Source organism: Anser brachyrhynchus, assembly GCF_964034855.1.
Source record: "Anser brachyrhynchus genome assembly, chromosome: 1".
Classification (NCBI taxonomy): domain Eukaryota; kingdom Metazoa; phylum Chordata; class Aves; order Anseriformes; family Anatidae; genus Anser; species Anser brachyrhynchus.
Genome location: NC_137694.1, coordinates 113,346,625 through 113,366,451, shown reverse-complemented (window position 1 = coordinate 113,366,451; position 19,827 = coordinate 113,346,625). Strand labels below are relative to the sequence as shown.

General features: G+C 40.9%; 1 protein-coding gene across 2 annotated transcripts in view; it reads right to left on the bottom strand.

Annotated features, from left to right (window-relative positions):
• HUNK (hormonally up-regulated Neu-associated kinase) overlaps positions 1-19,827 on the bottom strand; it is a 57,328-nt gene that overhangs the window by 16,982 nt on the left and 20,519 nt on the right. For both annotated transcript variants that reach the window (XM_080570407.1, XM_080570408.1), the window contains exons 3-5: positions 12,880-12,935; positions 7,226-7,361; positions 5,256-5,383 (exon numbers count right to left, since the gene is read on the bottom strand). In XM_080570407.1, coding sequence (XP_080426533.1) covers positions 5,256-5,383; positions 7,226-7,361; positions 12,880-12,935 — 320 coding nt within the window. The remainder of the gene's footprint in view (positions 1-5,255; positions 5,384-7,225; positions 7,362-12,879; positions 12,936-19,827) is intronic.

Sequence of the window (19,827 nt, the reverse complement as noted above, 5' to 3'; positions counted from 1 at the left end):
TAATGGACTTTATTCTGTTTTCAAATACCATAGCTTCAACTTTCAATGACATTCCATGACACCTTGGGATTTTCTTATGAAAAGCCTCAAAAGTAATTTTCCAATATTTGTAAGTAACGTGCTTCTTATATGGTTATGAACAATGAAATCAAGTGATTTGCTAAAAGACTCACAAGAAGTGAATATCTGAGCTGAAAATAAACTCTAAGTTAACTATTTCTGATCTTTACTCCTTAAATTATCAAGGTTAGATTTAGTTTATCAGCTACAAAACAATAAAGAGTTAACTATGTCCTCTATCATTCTCTAAGCAAAAGACAAAGAAACCTAATTCTGGGAAAACCAAAACCAGAATGATACAGTCCAGTGAGATGCTGAGTGCACCCTGAACAAAGTCATTGGCAAACAAAAGACACAAGTGATGGTTTCCAGCAGTTTTCTCCAACTCATATGGATGACATCTTAGAGGCTTTTTTCCACCTCATTCTGCAGTAGAGCTGCAGCTTCCCTCCCAGACTCTCCTGAGAGTGCCTCATCTACTTGTTTCCAGACGTTGGAGAGACCTTGCATGGAGACCTTGGGCAGTAGCAGCACAGGACCACCGCTATGCCTTGCCTGCAGCTTGGTAGGGTTTCTGAGGACTGAAAAATTTAACCCCACTTCAAGTCTTTGGATTTAACAATGGTGTTTTAGATTAAATGGAGTCTTGTCTCATGTATAAAAGTTTTGCCAGAGCTGCCTTGCTCATTAGGCATATAAAATGCACTGCTCCTCTCACGGACAGAGCCTCCAGGCAGACAAAGCACCGCTGCCTTTAAGAATAAAATTCTTTTCTTCAAGACTTCTTCATGTTTGCCTGGTTGTCCACCCAAGCATTCTCAGGTCTCCAAGCCCACCCGCAACAAGGGACAGGCTGGATGGGCTGATGTGCCAGAGCAGAGCAGCAGGAGAGGAAGGGAGGGTTTCTCATCAAATAAATCAAGGTTAGACGTGATAGGTGTTGACTCTAGGCAGCTTGGGTAACCTCCGTGTTCACCATCCTGCAACCATCAAACATCAGCCAGAGAAGGCCCTGAGAGGATATCTGTTTCAGTGCAGGCCTAGTGTTGAGAAGTTTATATTTGGAAGAGAGAGAGTTATGATTATGTATTTACCAGTTCAGCTAGGCACGAGCTCATTTTTTTTTTCTAAGCTCTGTCTTCACAAATAGCTGATTTATGTGAGGTACTTCACTTTAAATCTTTCCCAACATTTTTGTTATTTTCCTATGACAGCAATATTGTGGAAACAGCAGGAAGAAACTACATCCAAGTTCATAAATCTCCTGGAAGCCGATGTTAGGACTGCTCCCTGCGTACCCTGAAAGCCCGCACGTCAACACGTCTTGGGCGCAGACCCCTGTTATGGGAAACAATCGCCCCATTGTTCTGCCATTTGAGTTCCTCTCTTCCCAGTGCTGCCCTGTTAGGAGCCGCATGCATCCCACGGGCTCAGAGCATGCTTCTCAGTGCAAAGCAATCCCTCTACAAACCGACTGCCAACACCCTCAGCCCCCAAATCAGCCAACGGCTCCTTAAAAACCTTAATCTTTTTTTTCCCCTTGTCAAAAGACAAAGTGAATGAGGTCTGTGAAGCAGTACAAAGCACTACAGATTCAGAGCAGAAGAAACTGATTCCAGAGAGGGGAGCCCTCCAGGGAGGTTTCCTCACCAGCCGGTCCCAGGTGATGCAGCAGGGATTTTTAACAGCACCTTCGCTCACCTGAGCTGTTAGATGGTGTGAGGAAGACTGGGTCTTTTTCAGATAGCCATGCAGCTGTAGGACAGCTAAATTAATCCCCCAGGAAACAAACATGAAGATAATGAATCGATTTTTGGACCCACGGCATCTGAAGCAGCTTTTCATGCTGAACCAAGTAGCTTCGTGAACAAAGGACACTGTGAATTATCCCTCCAATGCTTCATTATGTGAGGGAATGTGAGGGCCTCATTTACAACGAACTCGAGGACAGCACTAATCTGATTAGCCAGTGACCTGCACTTGATGGAATTTTGTTTCCATGGTGTAACTTTGGGGCAAAGTTTGCTCTTTTGACAAATGACAGACCAGTACCATGAGAAAAAAAACCTCTCCCTTTAAACTTCCTTTAGCGTATTGAGTTCAGTAATGAACAGAAACGCAGAGTGCTTCAGGTATGAACTACAAGACCTCTGCTGCTTTCATTTGCTTTGACATGAACAAAAACAGCTTAGTGTCTTGTTTAGAGAATGCCATGCTTTGAGTGGGCCCTGGCTAAAATCAGGTATACAGGTGCTGCTTACACAACCGGCCAGAGAAAATGAAATAAGGTCATTTCACTTCATAAAGCCATAAGTAAGCTCAGAACTACAGATGTGGGCAGACGATTGCTTGCTGTTCTTAAGAATTTACACAGACCTCGGCTTGACAACACTGCCTGTCTGCTCCTGGCAGTGGTAACATCTAGCTGAGGTGCGGTAACTTCCCAGGACTGACTTGATTGACTGTTTGCAATTAATCTGTACTTCACAGAAGAAATATAAGTCACCAGATGACACATGTATTCCTGGAGTTTAAGTGATCGACTTCTGAATGCTCGTAAAAAGTGACACTTCATTTCTGCTCCAAAAGCATGGGATACGTGGCCACACGTGCAGTGGTTAGTGTCTGATAGGCTTTCAAAAGGGAATCACAAGAAAGTAGCGTGTCAGTCGACGCTACCTTTTAGACTCTCAGCTATGAAAGACATGGGTTTCTGTAACAAAAAAACATCATCCATACAGAACACTTATCAAGTAAAGGAGCTAAGGGTTTAAAAAACTCCTTTTTTTAGAGAGATTCTTCTAGTTTCCACTGCACTACTCTGTTCCAAAAGGAAGACCATAAACACAGAAGCAGTACATTGAGGAAAAAAAAAAGCAATGTGTGCAAGGTGAATACCAACTTCCTTAACAACTGAACTCAGCTCACCTAAAATCAATAATCAGACAGCTGTGTTGTTTAAGCAGCTTAACAAAAAACAGTTTCCTAAGTGGGAAAATCAAACACTAACCCCAAATTTTCCCTGTTGCTACACAGTTGCTTTGGGTGTCCATGGTCACACAAAACTGTAACTAATACAAATAAAATATACTCGTTTAGTGATAAGAATAGCTATTTTTACAACAAACCCTGCATTCAGTTGCTGTGAAATTAAATGTTGAAAGAGAATATAATGAACAAGCAAAACAGACTACTGCAAAAAATCTCTTCTGTGGTCTCTGTGTGAATTAACAGAAAAAGAAAACCTGATTTAAGAAAAAGATCCATATACCTAAGGAGTTAACTAATGAAACAATTTGCAGGGCAGAGGAGATTTTCTATCTACTGACCCAAAGCCTAGCTGTGGCAAGAACAAATGTCATCTTAAATCACACTTTGCCATGTTGGTGAATGTGCAAGCCTGTTGACTTAAATCAAGAACTGATGGATACCTTTTTCACAGTGAGTAAAGGTTAAGATGTTTAAATCTGTTCCATTAATTTTCCATCATCTCTGAAAGTTCAAGCTGCTATTGTTCTCACAGGATAAATAAAATATTGTTTTCACTGGAGACCATATTGTTAGTGAGCCACAAATTCTACAAGAACATGACTGTTAGAAAATTTGATCTCCACGATAAAATTGTAGGATGACTGAAACAGTAAAATGAAACCTGTCAAAAGCAATGTTATCTTTTTTTGCTACACAAAGTCTGGTCTTCTACAGGCCTTTCATGGGTGATTCAGACTTTAACACAGGAGTTGTCCCTGTGAAGTCAGTGAAACCTCCCACTTAAAGAATGACTCTGGTTGAAATAAAATGATTGGGGAAACAGTACATTGGATCAAAGCGACTGTACAGTCATTTTACAACAGCTATTTTTTGGTAGAAGCCTCACTGTGGGAGGTCCATTTGGTAAAATATTTGGCAAACTTGGCAAATTTTTACTACTATATCCAAGTCCCTGAATTCAAGAGTAACTTTGCAATTGATGAAGGATTTGGCTTCCAGATCAATGCAATATGAAGCAGTCATCTGCTTTATACAGTATAATCCGCTTTTTAATTTACTCAGTGGGGCTTTAGAACATGTGCTAGAACATTAAAATAGCAATTTTGTGCAACTGAATCCTACAGGGGAGTCCTCAGAATGGAAATACCAAACACTCTAACTGCATCAAATACATGGCAAGACTTGAAGCATCCCAGCTCACTTGTAAACCTACCACTTTACAGCATGCCAGCAACATGAACTGCTGGCAGAAAATATGTACTTCATACAGATGCTGAGCAAATGAGAAACAATATACGCCACTTGATTCACAGATAAACCATGTGAGAAAATCCTTAACTATCTACTTCTTCCACATGCAGGGAAATCTGTCCTTGGAGAACTCATCTTGCGACACAACTTTCAAAGGCTTTTTCTTATACCCCATGGCAATGGTTTGCCATTATTAGTGATCTAAGTGAAAATGTATGATCTTTCAATTTTTTCCTATTTGCAATCTTTTAAATCTATTGAATGTCCCATGCAAACTGTCTGCAGATAAGAACAGAAGCTCTCCATGAGCATCAAATTTAGCATACAAAAATAAAACCTAAGTACAAAACATAGTTTGTTCCAAATGCTGACACAGTCTTGCTATAAGCTGAAACATGATTCTGTTGCCTAGTGACATGGCTTTGAAGAAGGAATTAATATTTCTAATATTAATGCAATGACAATTTTGCATTTTCTGAATGCACGAAGGTTATCACAGGCTACTGTCCCAAAATAACTTTCTGAGTGCATGTCATTATTCCATAATGAATGTGAGGTCAATCAAGGTAGCTTATCACTCAACTTTAATCACGATAATGCCCAGAAATGTGTTATTCCAAAATAATGAGTTCATGCATCCATACCCTACACTAAAATCATCCAAACATGCAAAACTGACCAGCTATTTTCTGAAAGCAATTTCACAGATTTTCACAGATTTGTTCCTCTCTCATATTCTGTACAACTTGGCGATTCTCCAGCTTACATAGAAAAGTCAAAACAAAAGGAGTTATACTACACCAACACCCCCAGATCTTTTGGAGAATAAAATGAAAAAGAACATTTTTCATGATTAGCATGCCATGCTGGTAGAATGACTCACAATCCAGAATTCAATGCAATGGTTCCAACCAACTGGATCTGAATAGGTACAAACATACTCCTTTGATTACCTGTAGAGAGCTGGGTGGGAAAAGGGTTCATTTCTTTGTCCACCATTTTCTGGTATAAAGCTCTCAAGCTGAATGGCTCCACAGTAAAAGGTAATGTTCCAGTCAACATCGCATACATGTTTACCCCACTAAAAGAAAACATACAATAAAAGAAACCAAAATGATCAGGAACAAGGAAAAACTTAGTTTGAGGTTTTAGTGACTGTTTTCAGTGCCTAACAGCTACTAAAAAGGATGAAAAATGTTCTCCTTCTGTTGCACACAATGATTTGGGCAAGAGTTTACAGAGGTTTGCTCATGGAGGGTCACACAATGTGTAAGACATAAGCTGGGAGTCACAGAACCGAGTCCAGCTGTTAGGCAAGTTCTCAGCTAAATGCCAATCCACAATTATGTCACTCCTCAGGCTGCATAAATACTTAAAGTGCTTTCAGGGGCCTTATCCCGCTGCTTCCCTGGGTGTGGTATAACTGCTCATGTCAATGGGTACATCGCAAGTCCTGGCTTGATGCCCAAAGGCTTCCACTGGCCTCTGGTGCAGCTCAAAGATCAGGTATGAACAATTACATTTTTTCATAGCAGAAAACTTATTGCTTGTTTTTACCCAGCACAGTCAGTGACAAAAAGTGGGTTGGGTACTCTTGTTCTTCTCTCTCGCAAAACGGCTTTAAATTCAAGTGAGTGGAATCCCTTCCTTTTGGGAATTTGTTTCCCCAGTCTGCTGAATAAACGTATGTGAACAGAAAGAATCTAAACCAGTGTGCTATTATGAACCATTGATCACAGCAAGCATTTGTTCAGCTACGAGGAAGGGTAGGGGTTAACTGTATGTTTCTTTCTTAAATTAAAAAAAAAAAAAAAGAGCAGGATATTATTACTGGAGAAGTTTAAATGGTTTACAGGAATGACTGTGCTCTGTTTGTCTGCATTCCAGTCCCAGTAAGAGTGCCTGCATTCCTCAGGGCTGATAATCTCCCCCTTGATGCGGAGGGATGGCCCACTGCTGGAGTGAGAAGTGAAGTAGCCATGTGATGGTTTAGGTGCAGGTCTCCTTGGAACACAGACTGCAGATCAGGCTTCCGTGGGGGAAGTTTTAAAGAGTATTAAGGTGTCACAGGGTGCTGACCAGATCAACCTGAGAGATGAAGTTGACCCAGGTCCTAGTCTCATATATAAACTATGGCCAAACTTTCTTAGCAGTAGTAGCACTTATACAGCACTTTATGTTTTCAGAGTATTCCAAATACTTAAACTAGGGAACCACTAAAATCTATTACTTCGTTTAAATTGATTTGTATTTTACTATCCCCAGTTCACTGGTGAGGGAAAATATTCAGATCCTAATACAAAAGCTAAAACTCAGCTAATCTCACCTAATTCCTCTCCGGGAGAGACAATAACTGACACCATGGCCATGGCCAACAGGAGAGCAGTGGGAGTTACACAGTCTAAAAAAAGTACTGCAGATAAATTCACTGACTCCAGAACACATTTATAGCTTTCCCCATCTCTGGCACAGGTGATTTTTGCCTGTTCTTTTGCCTGAATGCTGCTAAGTGCTCAGGCTCACAAAATTTCTGCCCATGTCTTCTTCCCTTTTAACTACTATGCTTTCAAAGGGATGACCTGGCTATATTTCACATTTCCTGCTAGATGTGACTGTGGATAATGCATGGAGACGGTGTAAAAGTTTGAACATCCTTTGGGGAAAACAAAAAAAAATGTTCCTCTTGTGCGAGAGCCATGTTTTCTACTATGTCTCAAAGTCATTGATGAAGCTGTACTTTACTGCAGCCTTGCCATGTTATGTGTTCTACCAATCTATATACAGCTCTATTTTAAATCAAAATATCTGCATAACTTAGTTCACAGAGTCATGCTAATTAAACAGATTTTCTTGCTTTTTTCTCATTTGAGCAATGGGTAATGATGACAAGTAACAACAATTATAAACTAGACAAGTAACTCACATGGACCAAACGTCTATTTTGGGCCCGTATTTTTTCCTTGCCAGAAGTTCAGGGGCTGCATATGCTGGGCTCCCACACTGGGTGCTGAATGGATCAGAATAACCCAAGATGCCTGCACAGTTGCTCAGTCCAAAGTCTGTGAAGCATAGAGACACAGTTATGAAAGAGATAGATACAGTAAAAAAGCACTAAAACAGCACGGAAAAAAGCACTTTTTTTTTTCAAAAGCTAAGCAACGAACTGTCTAAGAAAAAAATCATTCACATGAAAAATTTTTACAATTTGTGCTAAATAAAAAGAGATTTCAACAAGCAATAAAAAACATCTTAGAACACACACGATCATCAGTTTCACAGACAAAGCAATTATGTTTCACTGGGAACTGGATGGCAGCGACTGGAGCTGAGTTTGTCTCATGCCCTCACTCCGTGATGGGCACGGGGCAGAAAGCAGCCTCGGGTTGTCATGGGTTCCGTACTGCTGCTAAGAGGCCAAGTGTTGCTCCTTCAAATTTTTCCTTTAAATCTTTTAAAGGAGCCATCAGATTTAAGGCAGGGAGGTTGCTTTCTGGGACTGTTGTGGTGATTCGCAAACACATGGGGTTGCAGAGTCGGCGTTTCAGCTCTGAAGCAACACAAGGGAGATTTTGGAGCAAGAAGGGGAATGTGTTGATTTGGCTCTCCCTCCCCCTCTTCTGTCTTGAATTATTGTATTTCTGGCCCCTGGGTGTATCTGATGTTCTCTGCTGGCAGTAATAGCAAGGGACTGGCAAAGGCTGGCATCATGAACTGATCAGGAACAAGACGCAGTCTCCCTGCACCAGAGGAGGCTGCAGTTTCACAAGTGCTCTCAGCCAACCCAAGCCCAGGCTGGCGCCAAGAAGGGAGCTCTCCCAACCTCCTTCGTCTGCTCCAGCGCTGGTATGGCTGCAGGGTGAGCTGTTTTTAAGAAAGGATCTTAAAAATTAAACCACTCAGCAAGGAAAGAAATTCACAGAGAGCGGCTGTGGAATGGGCTTGCAGCTCGCTCACACCAGCAGCAGAAGAGGCTGGGGGCAATGTGCAGTCAGGGGTGTGCAAGCCCGCCCTGTCTAGTGGTAGCCCACACTTGGCTTGGTAGAGAGCAATTATGAAACTACAGCCTTGGAGATGACAAGGGAAGGTGAGGAGAGGTTGCAGAGGGTCTTGAGAGAAGGCAGCAACTTGACATGATAAAGGGGAAGAAGTGAGGCAAACTGGCAAGGAAGAGGAGGATGCAGGCAAAGCTGACAGGCTGGGAAGTCTGCCTTTGCAGCAGGGAATCATATCCAGGAGCAGAGGATCTAGAGGGGTCACAATCAAAGATGTTCACATTTATTAATAGCTTCCTATTGATGACAGCTTTAACAAAAATATTGTTATTAAGAATACTGTCATCTGTTTGTCTCCTTTTTCATTCATCCTCTCTTCTTAAAAATTCCCCAAATGTAGGTGTGTTTAAAATGAAAATTGTCTTATACATAAACAAGGCAGTGTGGAGAAGCAGACCACTGAATCCTGTTCCTAGAGACTCGTGTCTTTTATCCACGTGTCTCATAAAACAGCCTTCTGTGTGTGCTACCCACCTGCCCGGCTGGGCTAAAAGCATTACATCTTGGAGGCCAAATATAACAGGCTACTGCTAAGCCCATGCCGCCCTCCACCCAGTCACTGGTTAGGGCCTCTGTCCCTTATCTGCCTACGTATTTTCATGAGACTTGAAGTAACGGCCTGTCCTTTAGGATTCACCCTATGCCAAATGTGGCTAAAATTAGACAAGAGTCCCTCAAGATATTAAAAGCACACTGCTGGGGTGTTCACATAAGTCTTGTTCCCTTATGAAACTGGGCTAAAAATGAATAATGTTTACTAAAAAAAAAAAAAAAAGTACAAAAATGACTATGTGGGTTGGAGTGTCCAAACGACTGCAGAGTGCTTGCTGCTTGCCTGGCTGACTCTCTGGGAGGGAGGCAAGCACAGCACCACCACATTTAAACAGCCAAAGAGGCTCAAAGGGGTTTGTTGGAGAGCACTGTAAAAACTGTAGGGAGGATCAAGGCAATTTCCTTGCCTCTGATGGAAAACAATTGTCTCTGGACACTGCTTAATCATCTCTGCTAGATATGTATTATCCCTGGGGCTTATACAAATACTTCTGAGGATCCATTTACTTAATTAATTTATTTATTAGCTATGGCCTGAGATGGGTTATGTCAGCTGTAAAATACTTTATAAAACTAGAAATAATACCTCTGCAGGGTATTACTCATGGTCATTACCCTACTGTGACATACCACCTCAAAATTACTTGACTGTAACATAATGCTTCACACTCAAAATACATAATGGCTATATTCTGACCCGGTATAAACCAGCATCTGTTTATCATTATCAACGGAGGTATCCTCTAGTGAAAGTTTTCACTATCTTATTTATTTAAACTATAAACATCTCATTGACTTTTTCTCAGCCCATTCATTACAACCAGGCTGGTATACTTTTTTTTTTTTTTGCTAGTTCCTGTTGAAATTAAAAATGCGTGCAAATGCATGCATAGTGGGGACGGGGATTTTATTGCAAAAGAAATGGGAATATTGTTATGAATACTTTGGCAGCACATCGTGATCACAGGGTCATTTGTAGTAAGGATGCATTTTTATCATGGTAAGAATGGTATTACCACCAGCATTGATAATTTTACTGCCATTCCTGTCTCTTTCTTGGGCTTTTTTTCAATAAGCCTAGCTAATTACAGAATTCAGATCAAAGGCCACACTTGGTTTTCCAGAGTAAATATTATGACATGGGAGCTCCACCACCCCCACTCTTCATACTATCGAAGTATCGCATTGCACTACTACTTTTCAACGCCTCCAGAAAATCAACATTAAGCTATGGATACATGGCTATCTCTGAAGCTGTAACAGTTGGAATATGGAAAAAGGTATTTAACAGCACAAGCCTTAGAATAAAGTGAGAGATCGTGAACAAGGTTGACCTTTGTCTATGGCAGTAGAGCTCCACAGACCTCAGTAGAGCTACTTATAGGCAGGGTCCTTTTGGTGCCGTAGGTCCTTGAGCAGAGTGCCGAGGACTTTGCATGGTCTGTGAGTGGCCTTTTGTGGCACCTTTATCAGTCACCTACCGCCATGGGATGGTAGATAAAGAGAAGTGAATCACTTCCGGCGTTGCTAATCCTGATGTTCCTCAATTTGAGACTTACCAAGCAGCTAGCAGCAAGTCCACTTAACACAGCAAATGGAATTTTTCTAATAATACTATCTAAGCACGTATTCTAAACCATCTTATCAGGTAGCTAAAAAGAGTAACAAAAAGCAAGGTGTCACTAAGCAGCTGTGTGAAGAAAGGGATTCAGGGGATTCAGTTCTCACTGAAATGCATGAGCAATCAGGGACCGTCAGTGTCACTTTACGCTATATTTTTCGTCTTCCATTCACCTCTTCTTTTTTCTTTGTGTTTTTATTTTATTTTTTTCCTATTTTTTTATATTACACAGCTATTACAAGAGCAACATTTTCACTAGATACTAGAGTGTTTGCTGCTGCACAAGACATAGAGACTAAGCTCCTACTGCAAAGCAGTTAACGTCATCTGGTTTTGTAGCTCAAAGTCTCTTCTTGAAAGCATGACAAGCAGCACATAATTCCTCTAAACATACTCTTCTCTAGTGAAGAACCTTCCTGGGCAGCACTACATGACAACACAATTGATTCATCACATTTCTAGAAAGACAGACTACATAAAATATTTTACTAAATGCGGAATAAGATGAGTGAGGGAACAGGCATGGAGGAGGAAAAGAAGTAAATTATCAGGTCTATTCCACCAGACACAGACATGTGCTGGAACATTTCCCTTGCATGAGTTGTGCAGAAGCAGGACACGGGACGCCAGCTTGTGTGAAACATGGGAAAACAAATCCTAACTGTTTGGGGTTGTTTAATAAAATAGTGGCTTCTCTGGAAAATTAGATCAGAGGTTTTCCTTTGGGAATGGGAGGAGATGAAACAATTGACTTAAGCTGACTGTTGATAAAACACAAGTGTTTGAGCAGACTGTGACTTTAAAACTGTTTTTACTTACAGTGAAATTATTACTAATAAAGCAACCTTTATTTTTTTATAACATACCCTGTTGGACGGTGCAATTTAATTGCTTTGCTTTAAAATACATACTGTGTACAATCTGCCTTGTTTAAAACATCAGGCTGCAGACCTCAGGACAATTTATCTCAGCTAGCTAGGCTATGGAAGATCTGTCTCTCTCTCTCTGTACGTCCCACACCACCCACTGTGAGGAGACCTTTCCATGCAACTGAAGCAAACAAAACTGCAGGAACAGCTCTGAAGTTATTTTTTGGCATGTAAGTTTTAATTGTACACATATCATCTGATTAGATCTGGTTTTGGATGTCAAGTTCACATACTGTTGTGTAATCAAACACCCAATAACAGGAAAGTTATAGAAATTTTTAAAATCTATCAGATGTTCATATAGCACTGTTGCAAACCATCTGGTCTCACTTATCTGCTAAATCAAGATAATGGGTGGTATCCATCATTACTGATGAATGATTCATGGTAACATATCAGTATCCTTTGACCCGTAACTGAGGTAATGCAGCATTCTCTTTTGCTTTTATTTTCCCAGAGACATTTGATTCACTGCAGAGTAACGACTAGAAGTCATGGTAGCTCTTCTAGAGGCCAAATTCCCTGAGTAATTTTTGAGTATTTCAGATTTCATTAACCATGCTCTTCTTGTTTGTTTCGAGATGTATGTGCTTTATACATTACAGAGACTGTCCGTTTGACCTGAATGTTAAGTGTTTTTCATCACTTTTCAGGTGATGAAACTTTTCGAAGAAAGGAAGTCAGTCAAGTGTTTTAAGTCTGCAGCCACAGACACTGCTGTTGGCAAGAGTGTAGGCATAGAAATAAATATAATTTTTTTTTTTTTTTAGTCAGGGGCATATTTTCTTTTCAGTGCAGACATTAACATTAAGGGCAATTACACAACGGCAGTGAGAGACTATACCCACAAATGATTAATCTAAAACATCCGCATAACTTGAATGAATTGAGCACTGCATACAACTGACACCCGAATACAATCAAGTCTCTATTGTCGATCTTTTTTATATTTTTAATGGCCCTCTAAAACAATTTCTTATCGGGTTCTGGAAGCAAACTTAACAAATATAAATAAAGGACCAAATTTTGCTAGATGTTAAAAATGCATGCAACTCCCACCAACTTCAGCGGAAACATATGCATATGGGGGCAGAATCCAACTCAGTAAATGCAAAATTATAAAGATAATAAAATAAGTTACTTCTGTGGTGTCAGTTCTCTAATTCTTTACAAAGTACCTGATTTAAATAGGAAAGCCGCTGGTTAGAAGATGAAGGAATATGCCCATACCCAGTTAAAGCTGAATTATTTGGAACATTTTTTCACAAGATGCTGTCAGGAACAGCTTGATTGCTATCTATACTCTCCCAGCTCCTCTCTGCAGCAACATTAGCAGTTGTCACATGGAGGATTATGAAGTCTTAAAATTCTCTTTATAAAACTACCAATTTTAATTACTGGAATTGCCGAACTAGTTTCATACCAATAAGCTTGATATTGTTGTCTTCATCTAGCAACAGATTTTCTATCTTCAAGTCTCTGAAAGAAACAAAATATTTTGAGTGAGCCTCCAAAATAATGAAGCAACTTCCCATCACTCTCATCAGTTCATTTACAAGATTCATATATATAATAACAGGTATTATGAAAGCAGTGCACACAGTTCCACATTCAAAGCAGAAAGCCCCATGTGCTGTCTCCTCTCCGTAATTACCAGTACTTTCACATACAGGTTCACACCAACTCTTCATGCACAGAATGAATTTACAAACATTTGTCAGTAAATCCTGTAATTAATCAGATTCTTTGAATTTCTCGTGTACTTATAAGCCTGCAGAAACCTTGTACACGGGAAACATTTCAAATATGTTTTTGAATTGGAGGTCATTTTCTCATTACTCCTCATAACCAAAGTCTCTTCATTGGCTGTAGCTGGAGAATAAACTGCAGAGATTTGAGGAGCCAAATGTCTCTTCTCTGATATTGTCTACAATTCTGGGGACCAGAATCAGCCTCCCCGTGGGGATGAGACATCCAAACACTTTACAGAGGTGGTCAACAGTAGAATGCTAGTATGAGGATGAAATATAGTACAAGGAAGAAATTTTTCACAGTGAGGGTGGTGAGGCACTGGCACAGGTTGCCCAGAGAAGCTGTGGATGCCCCATCCCTGGAGGTGTTCAAGGCCAGGCTGGATGGGGGTTTGAGCAACCTGGTCTGGTGGGAGGTGTCCTGCCCACAGCAGGGGGGGTTTGGAACTGGATGGTCTAGATGAATTAGATGGCCCCTTCCAACCCAAACCATTCCACGATTCTAAGATTCTCACGTGCTAGAGCTGAAAACTGAGGCTGAGGGATTGAAATGGTTTGCCCAGTGCCATCCAGTATGCTAGTAAGAAAGCTGAGAGAAGTCCTCACACAGGTTTTCTGAGTGCCACTTCAGTGCTTTCTCCACCATGCTACTCTGCTTGACCTCCCCAGAACCACTTCACAGACTAGGGTCCGGAACAATGCTGGGGGGACTGAGCATAAAATGAAAGCAGCCATCTTCTACAAGACTACCAATCAGTCTGCTGACATGTATTTGTTAGCACTTAGTTCACTTTACATGTGCTCTTTCATCATTTAACAATGTGGCTGTGAATTTCTAAACCATGTTCTACATAAGAAAAATATCCCAAAGATTATTCTCCCTAAAAATAAAACAATGAATAAATAAATAAATAAATGCTTTAAGTACAGTATAAGCATTAAGTATAACATGAAAAATCGTTTAGGTTGCTACACAACTTGCCCATGACTTCTAGGAATTACTTGCGTCTTTCTTACAAGAATTTTTCCACAATCCAGACATAAAATATTTCTATTAGCATGCCAGGATATCAATAGCTCAGACTGCCAGTGGTGTTTCTCTCAGTACACTTCGGAAAAAAAATGGATAATAAAGCCATCAGCTATAATTATGGGAAGTCAGTGACATCCATGTTATTTTGCCTTTGTAAGGAAACGGGAGAAATGAAGAATGCCTCTGTTGCAGATGAAGATATACGCTTAATAAAATAAGACAAGTAAACCAACCAAACCAAACAAAGCACAGGAAAGGATCTGGGAAACAAAAATAACTGTGACCAACTCCAAGCCTTTTTTTTTAAATGTTCCTCTCCCCTCATTTTATGTCCATGCTATCTTTCAAATAAATCCAAGAAAGAAGAATATTTGCATGTAGGATGACACTCACTTCACCCGTACAATCACAAGGACCTTCTCCCTATCAAACAGATGTTTCCATACCCTAGTTAGCACTTCTTGCAGATTGTCCTTGCTTCATGCATGAAAAGAAAGAGGGGAAATGATACATAAGCCTATCGAAGAAGAATATTTTGCAAATCTCTGCTATTCGGTGGCATTCCTCTCTTTGCAGGAAACTCCATGCATTGCAACGCGCTACAAACCCACCTCTCTGCCTCCTCCAAAGGGAGCTTCTGCCGTATGGTAACCACCACGGCTGAGAAATTGCTTGGTACAAGAGTGACGTGCCTTGCCAGATGGATCCAGATCAACCCACTTCCACTTCCCCCCACTGCCAAAAAAGGGCTTATTTCTTCACGTGTCACGCCTTTATTGCTTGCAGATGGAGATTTTTCCACAGACAGGGTGATTAGCCTCTAGAAAGATATCGGGGCCAGGTACTTAACAAGAGAGAGTGCCAAAAAACAGTATGGAAAAGAAAAAAGACTTGAAAAACCAACAGAACCAAGTGGGACTTCGAGTCGCACACTGATACACTCAGTACAACCTCTCAAAGCAAGAAGCAATGCAATTTGGAAGTTCTGAGTACATTAAACATTAGCTAAAAAGAGGTAAACTTTTAAAACTAGAGGAAAGAAAATAGAAAGATGAAAGCTGTAAGTTGAGGCGAAAAGACACGCAGGCAATTAGAATAACAAATGAGTGACAGAAGAGCTAAAAATAAACACAGGATATTTAAAAGGATTCACAGTTAAAAAATAAAACTAAGGATAAATATTACAGGGAATCTTAAAGCTATCAGAGGAAAAAAAAATTAATTATAGCTTCAGTATAGAGTGCAATCAGACCTGGTTAATTAAAGCCATTCACCCATATGTCTATTCTCAGCAGACTTGCCAGTAAGCGGTAGCTGATCTAATAGTTCATATGTACCACATTTTTGTCAGTCCACGTCAACATGAAAGCCCTTTTTTTTGGTGTGACGCTGGGAAATAGGATAACGTATTTTCACTCTTTGGTACAACCTAACAAGAAGATTCCATGTGAACCTGTCTCAGAAACACAAAGCAAAAGCTTTTACAAAACCAGACCAAGAAAAGCCAGACTAGACCATAGCTGGAGAACCACTGCTACACAGACATGGACTCTCCAGAGGGCTCAAGGCAGGACCACCTTGCAGCCTAATCCTACTGGGATGGCCACCAGCAGTGCTCATGGATGGCTGGTACCAACATACGGCAGGAACCTGGCACCCATGGCCAGGGCAGCAGGAGTGCAAACACAGCCTGCTCGTCAGACAGGATAGAGGGCTTATTCTGTGAATACTTTAAGTGACTTTAACAATACGCCAAATCACTCACTATTTCTTTTTGACAAAAAGTGTAGTTGTACAATCTGGTTTTATGTCTGTCTTAAGATCATCCTGTAGAGACAGCACTCATTTCCCTCAAGTTCCTAAATGTTTTATTATGTCAATTCAATCTGGTTCCAACATAAGTGTTTTTGTTTGTTTTTAATTATTATTACTATATTATTATTATCATTATTTACAGACAGGCTTATCTCAGTTGCTACTTTGCTTGAATGCTTCCATTAATTCATTGCAATGGAAAAAAAAAGCACCATTACATTGAAAAGTTAGGGAACACTGAATTTCATGCACAACATTATAAACGGGTTGACAAACAAACAAAAGCAAACATCCCACCATACGTATTCTGGTGAGATTCCATTTTGCACATTTTTTAATGCAGTATACTGCAAGGCAGAATGTGAGTTGCTTGCTATGACACACATAATGCTTCAAGTCCTTCTTGGAAGTCAATGGGAAGACCCAGAGCAATTAAACGTTAGGCACATATGCAGGTCCCTGTAGACCCAGAGGTTCCTGTAATTTTACAAGTGGCTTGCACTTTTCAACAGGACACAGCTGCTTTCTGACTAGGAGGGCCATGCAGCTGTACACGTACCACAGCATGTGGAACTGAGGTGGGGAGAAGACATGCAGTTGCTGGAGACCTTCAGTTCAGAGTGGGACGTGCTTCATAGGATGGCTTGTTTAGGTTTGGAGTTTGTTCTTCTGTTGATGGAGCTGATTTTTCCCTGGCTTTGCTTAGAGCTTCACAGACCACTTTGGAAATCCCTACTCAAGCCAGTGACTACACTGAGCAACACAAGCCTGCTTCACTTAGCAAACTACCTTAGGCTTGTGCCATCAAAAATCACATCTCAACTACCAACCCACAAGCTCACTTTGTAGGCCCCATGAAAGAGCTGGGAAGGGTGCAGGGTTTTGGGTTCATCATCGTGTTAACACACAATTCAAAGGCACTGCTTTGCTATCAAAGTGTTGTTCACTGAGCCTGATTCTTCTATCAGCCAGAAAGTCACTGAATTCAATGTGGTTGACTCTGTAAAAGCGGAATTCGTTCCATTGTCTTTACTAAAATAATGTTTAGTTTGTTTACAGCACAGCAGTCCAAGAGAGAATGCCCAAAGGTAATTTTGAAATCTGACATAAAATAGAAAGACAAACCAGCTTTGCACTTCAAAAAGAGACTTTGTTCTGTGGTGCAGGATCTGTCATAAATACTGCATCAGCAGCCAGATTACTGGCACTTAAAATTAATGGGATGGAAGTTACCAAAGCCAACACACATCAAATTAGTGGGTACCAAAGAAGGACTCCCGTAGCATCCTAAGCAACTTTATCATCATACCACCTTACTCTTCTTGGTGTGCTAGGGAAAGAGCAGAAGGGTATTATGGAAAAATATACAAACTCCACTCAAAACCTCAAGTATTTTCTTATGTCTCTCAAACTCCTGATCTGCTTTTAATTACAAAATGGCAGTGGAAGGTATGAATATACTGCCACGAAGACTGAAAAAGGGGGAACACAGAAAGCTACCTTTGCTACCAATACATTATTAAATTCTTTTCTTTGACATCCTGACAGTAATTGCACTGAATGGGATTGAATTTTGTTAAAATTACTTTAAAAGGGTTGTTGAGAATTTCCTGTGGGATGCAGTTGCAAGCACCAAGGCTTTCACTTCGTTTTCTCTGTTGTCCTTATGCTCCCAAGGGGCTTATTGTTCATCCTGCCTTTTGACAGCATGAAGGCCTGTGTAAACACCCTCTGAAAAGAGAAAGCTTCACCAGATACTGCCATTTGGGTTTGTTTTCTTCTGTCAGAGGGAAAGATAAATATTCCTACCTGATTCACAGTCGAGCTTGTTGCAAGTGTATTTTTAGCAACCAACCAGCTCTTCTGATAAAAGCAATGAAACACAAGTGATTACATGGAATTATATTTAGAATAGCGGCATTTCTTTCTCCAGAAAGCGGCCACTGAAACCTGGACACTCCTCATCAAAGATGCCATTCCTACCCTGGGGTTCTTGCAGCTTTCATACATCATAGGAGAAGAAATATTTATAATTTAAAATATGGTCAAACTCAAATTATTTTTTTAATGTCTCTAATTAGAGTCAGGTTTCTTGAAAATTTTTTGACTGCTTGCACGTCACACTGCTTCCTAAAAGAGGCATTTCTTTTGAGTTCTGAGTCCCAGCTCTCGTCCAAAGATCAGAGTGCTTTTCTGCCGTGCCAAGTCTTGATTGTAAATCATGAAGCTGGCTGAGTAATATTCATCAAATAATGTAACCAAATTTCATGCAACTTCTTTCTGGCTTTTTTTCCACCCAGAATTATAAAAGGGGGCAAGTCATCTAGATTATTCCCTGAATAATGTGGACCAAAATGCCGGTGACTTTTGTAATCAAAGGTTCAGTGAATACTTTTCAATGCTCTGCCTGATTCAGGGTGAATGATGAAAGCATTTTGAGAGAGGCAAACAGCAGACCGCTTCCTGGCCTACAATGCCGTGTTTTGTTTCACACACAGTGAATGTGAACACCCACAGATCACCACCTCAACGAAAGCTCTGTTATTTTTACCTGTTTTAAAAATAACAACAATAACAACAACAGAACACTGTCATTTCATCCAGGGTGAGCATGAATCAGACTTCTGCACTATTTTTTCCCCTCTTCAGTTAAGTAGTCTGTTTTTAGAACTGCCACGGTCAAATGCCCAAGAAGCTGAAGGACAACTCCTGCAGTGGCTACTAGTCCTTGTCCCTCTCTTGCACATGGAGGGACGGCAGAAGAAATCTGGATTGGGCTGCCCGTGTTTTTCTTGTGTCTCTGTGCTGCTCTACATACCTTGTTAATATAGTAAGTCAAGATGCTAACAGTTAAGCCAGAGAAAATATTTTATCGGTATAACCAGAATCAGACCTGCTAGTTATCCAGACGTATAATGATGGTTTGGATCCTCTGACCAGCAAGGAAATCAAAGCCAGTCCTGCCAGCCCCCCATAAGCACACTGGACACCATGCCATTAAGCAGAGGGCAGATTTCTCCGTGAGAGGTACCTCTGCTGCTGCTGAACTCAGTGCTGCTACTAGAAGCTCAACATCCTCATCTGTTCCTGACAGGTTTTTCTCTGCCCTTCTCAGAAACTTTGACCTTTTTCTTCCCCCGCACCTCGTCTCCCTACATACAGGATATGAATTGATCCTTTAGAGCAATAAATAGACTTCTTCCTTTTCCATGCCCCAAACTGTAGGGTTAATAATTTAAAGAGATCAGCAGTTCAGCTGCTGATAGAGAACCTGCAGACAAGACCTGGCTGCTGCTCAAATATTTATAGTGCAGTGGTACCAGAAGCTTAGCTCGAGATAAGACCTCAGTGCACCCGAGGTTATAGGTGCACATAGCACCTACCCCTAAAGGACCGCAGGGAACAAGCAGAGAGACCTTGAGACCAAAAAAAGCAGCTTTCCAGGCGTGTGGAGCTGGGCCTAGCAGCGTAGGCTGGCTGTATTAAGTCCCAGATCTGCAGAAGTATGCAGGTGCCTCCCTCCTGCTACCCGAGAGGGTGGGGCCTACATGACTTGCTCAGCGCCACGTGGCAAACCTGTGGGAGTTCAGACTTGACTCCCGTCATCCCGAATTTAGAAAGTGTAGTCTCCTTCTTAGACAACTTCCTATAAATACACCTAGGAACAGAATAAGAGATATACTGGGTCAGACCAAAGGTACATCAGCCCACCATCCTCCTGTCTCCATAGCAGCCAAGAGCACATAAGTGGAGAAGAAAATAGGGGCAGGCA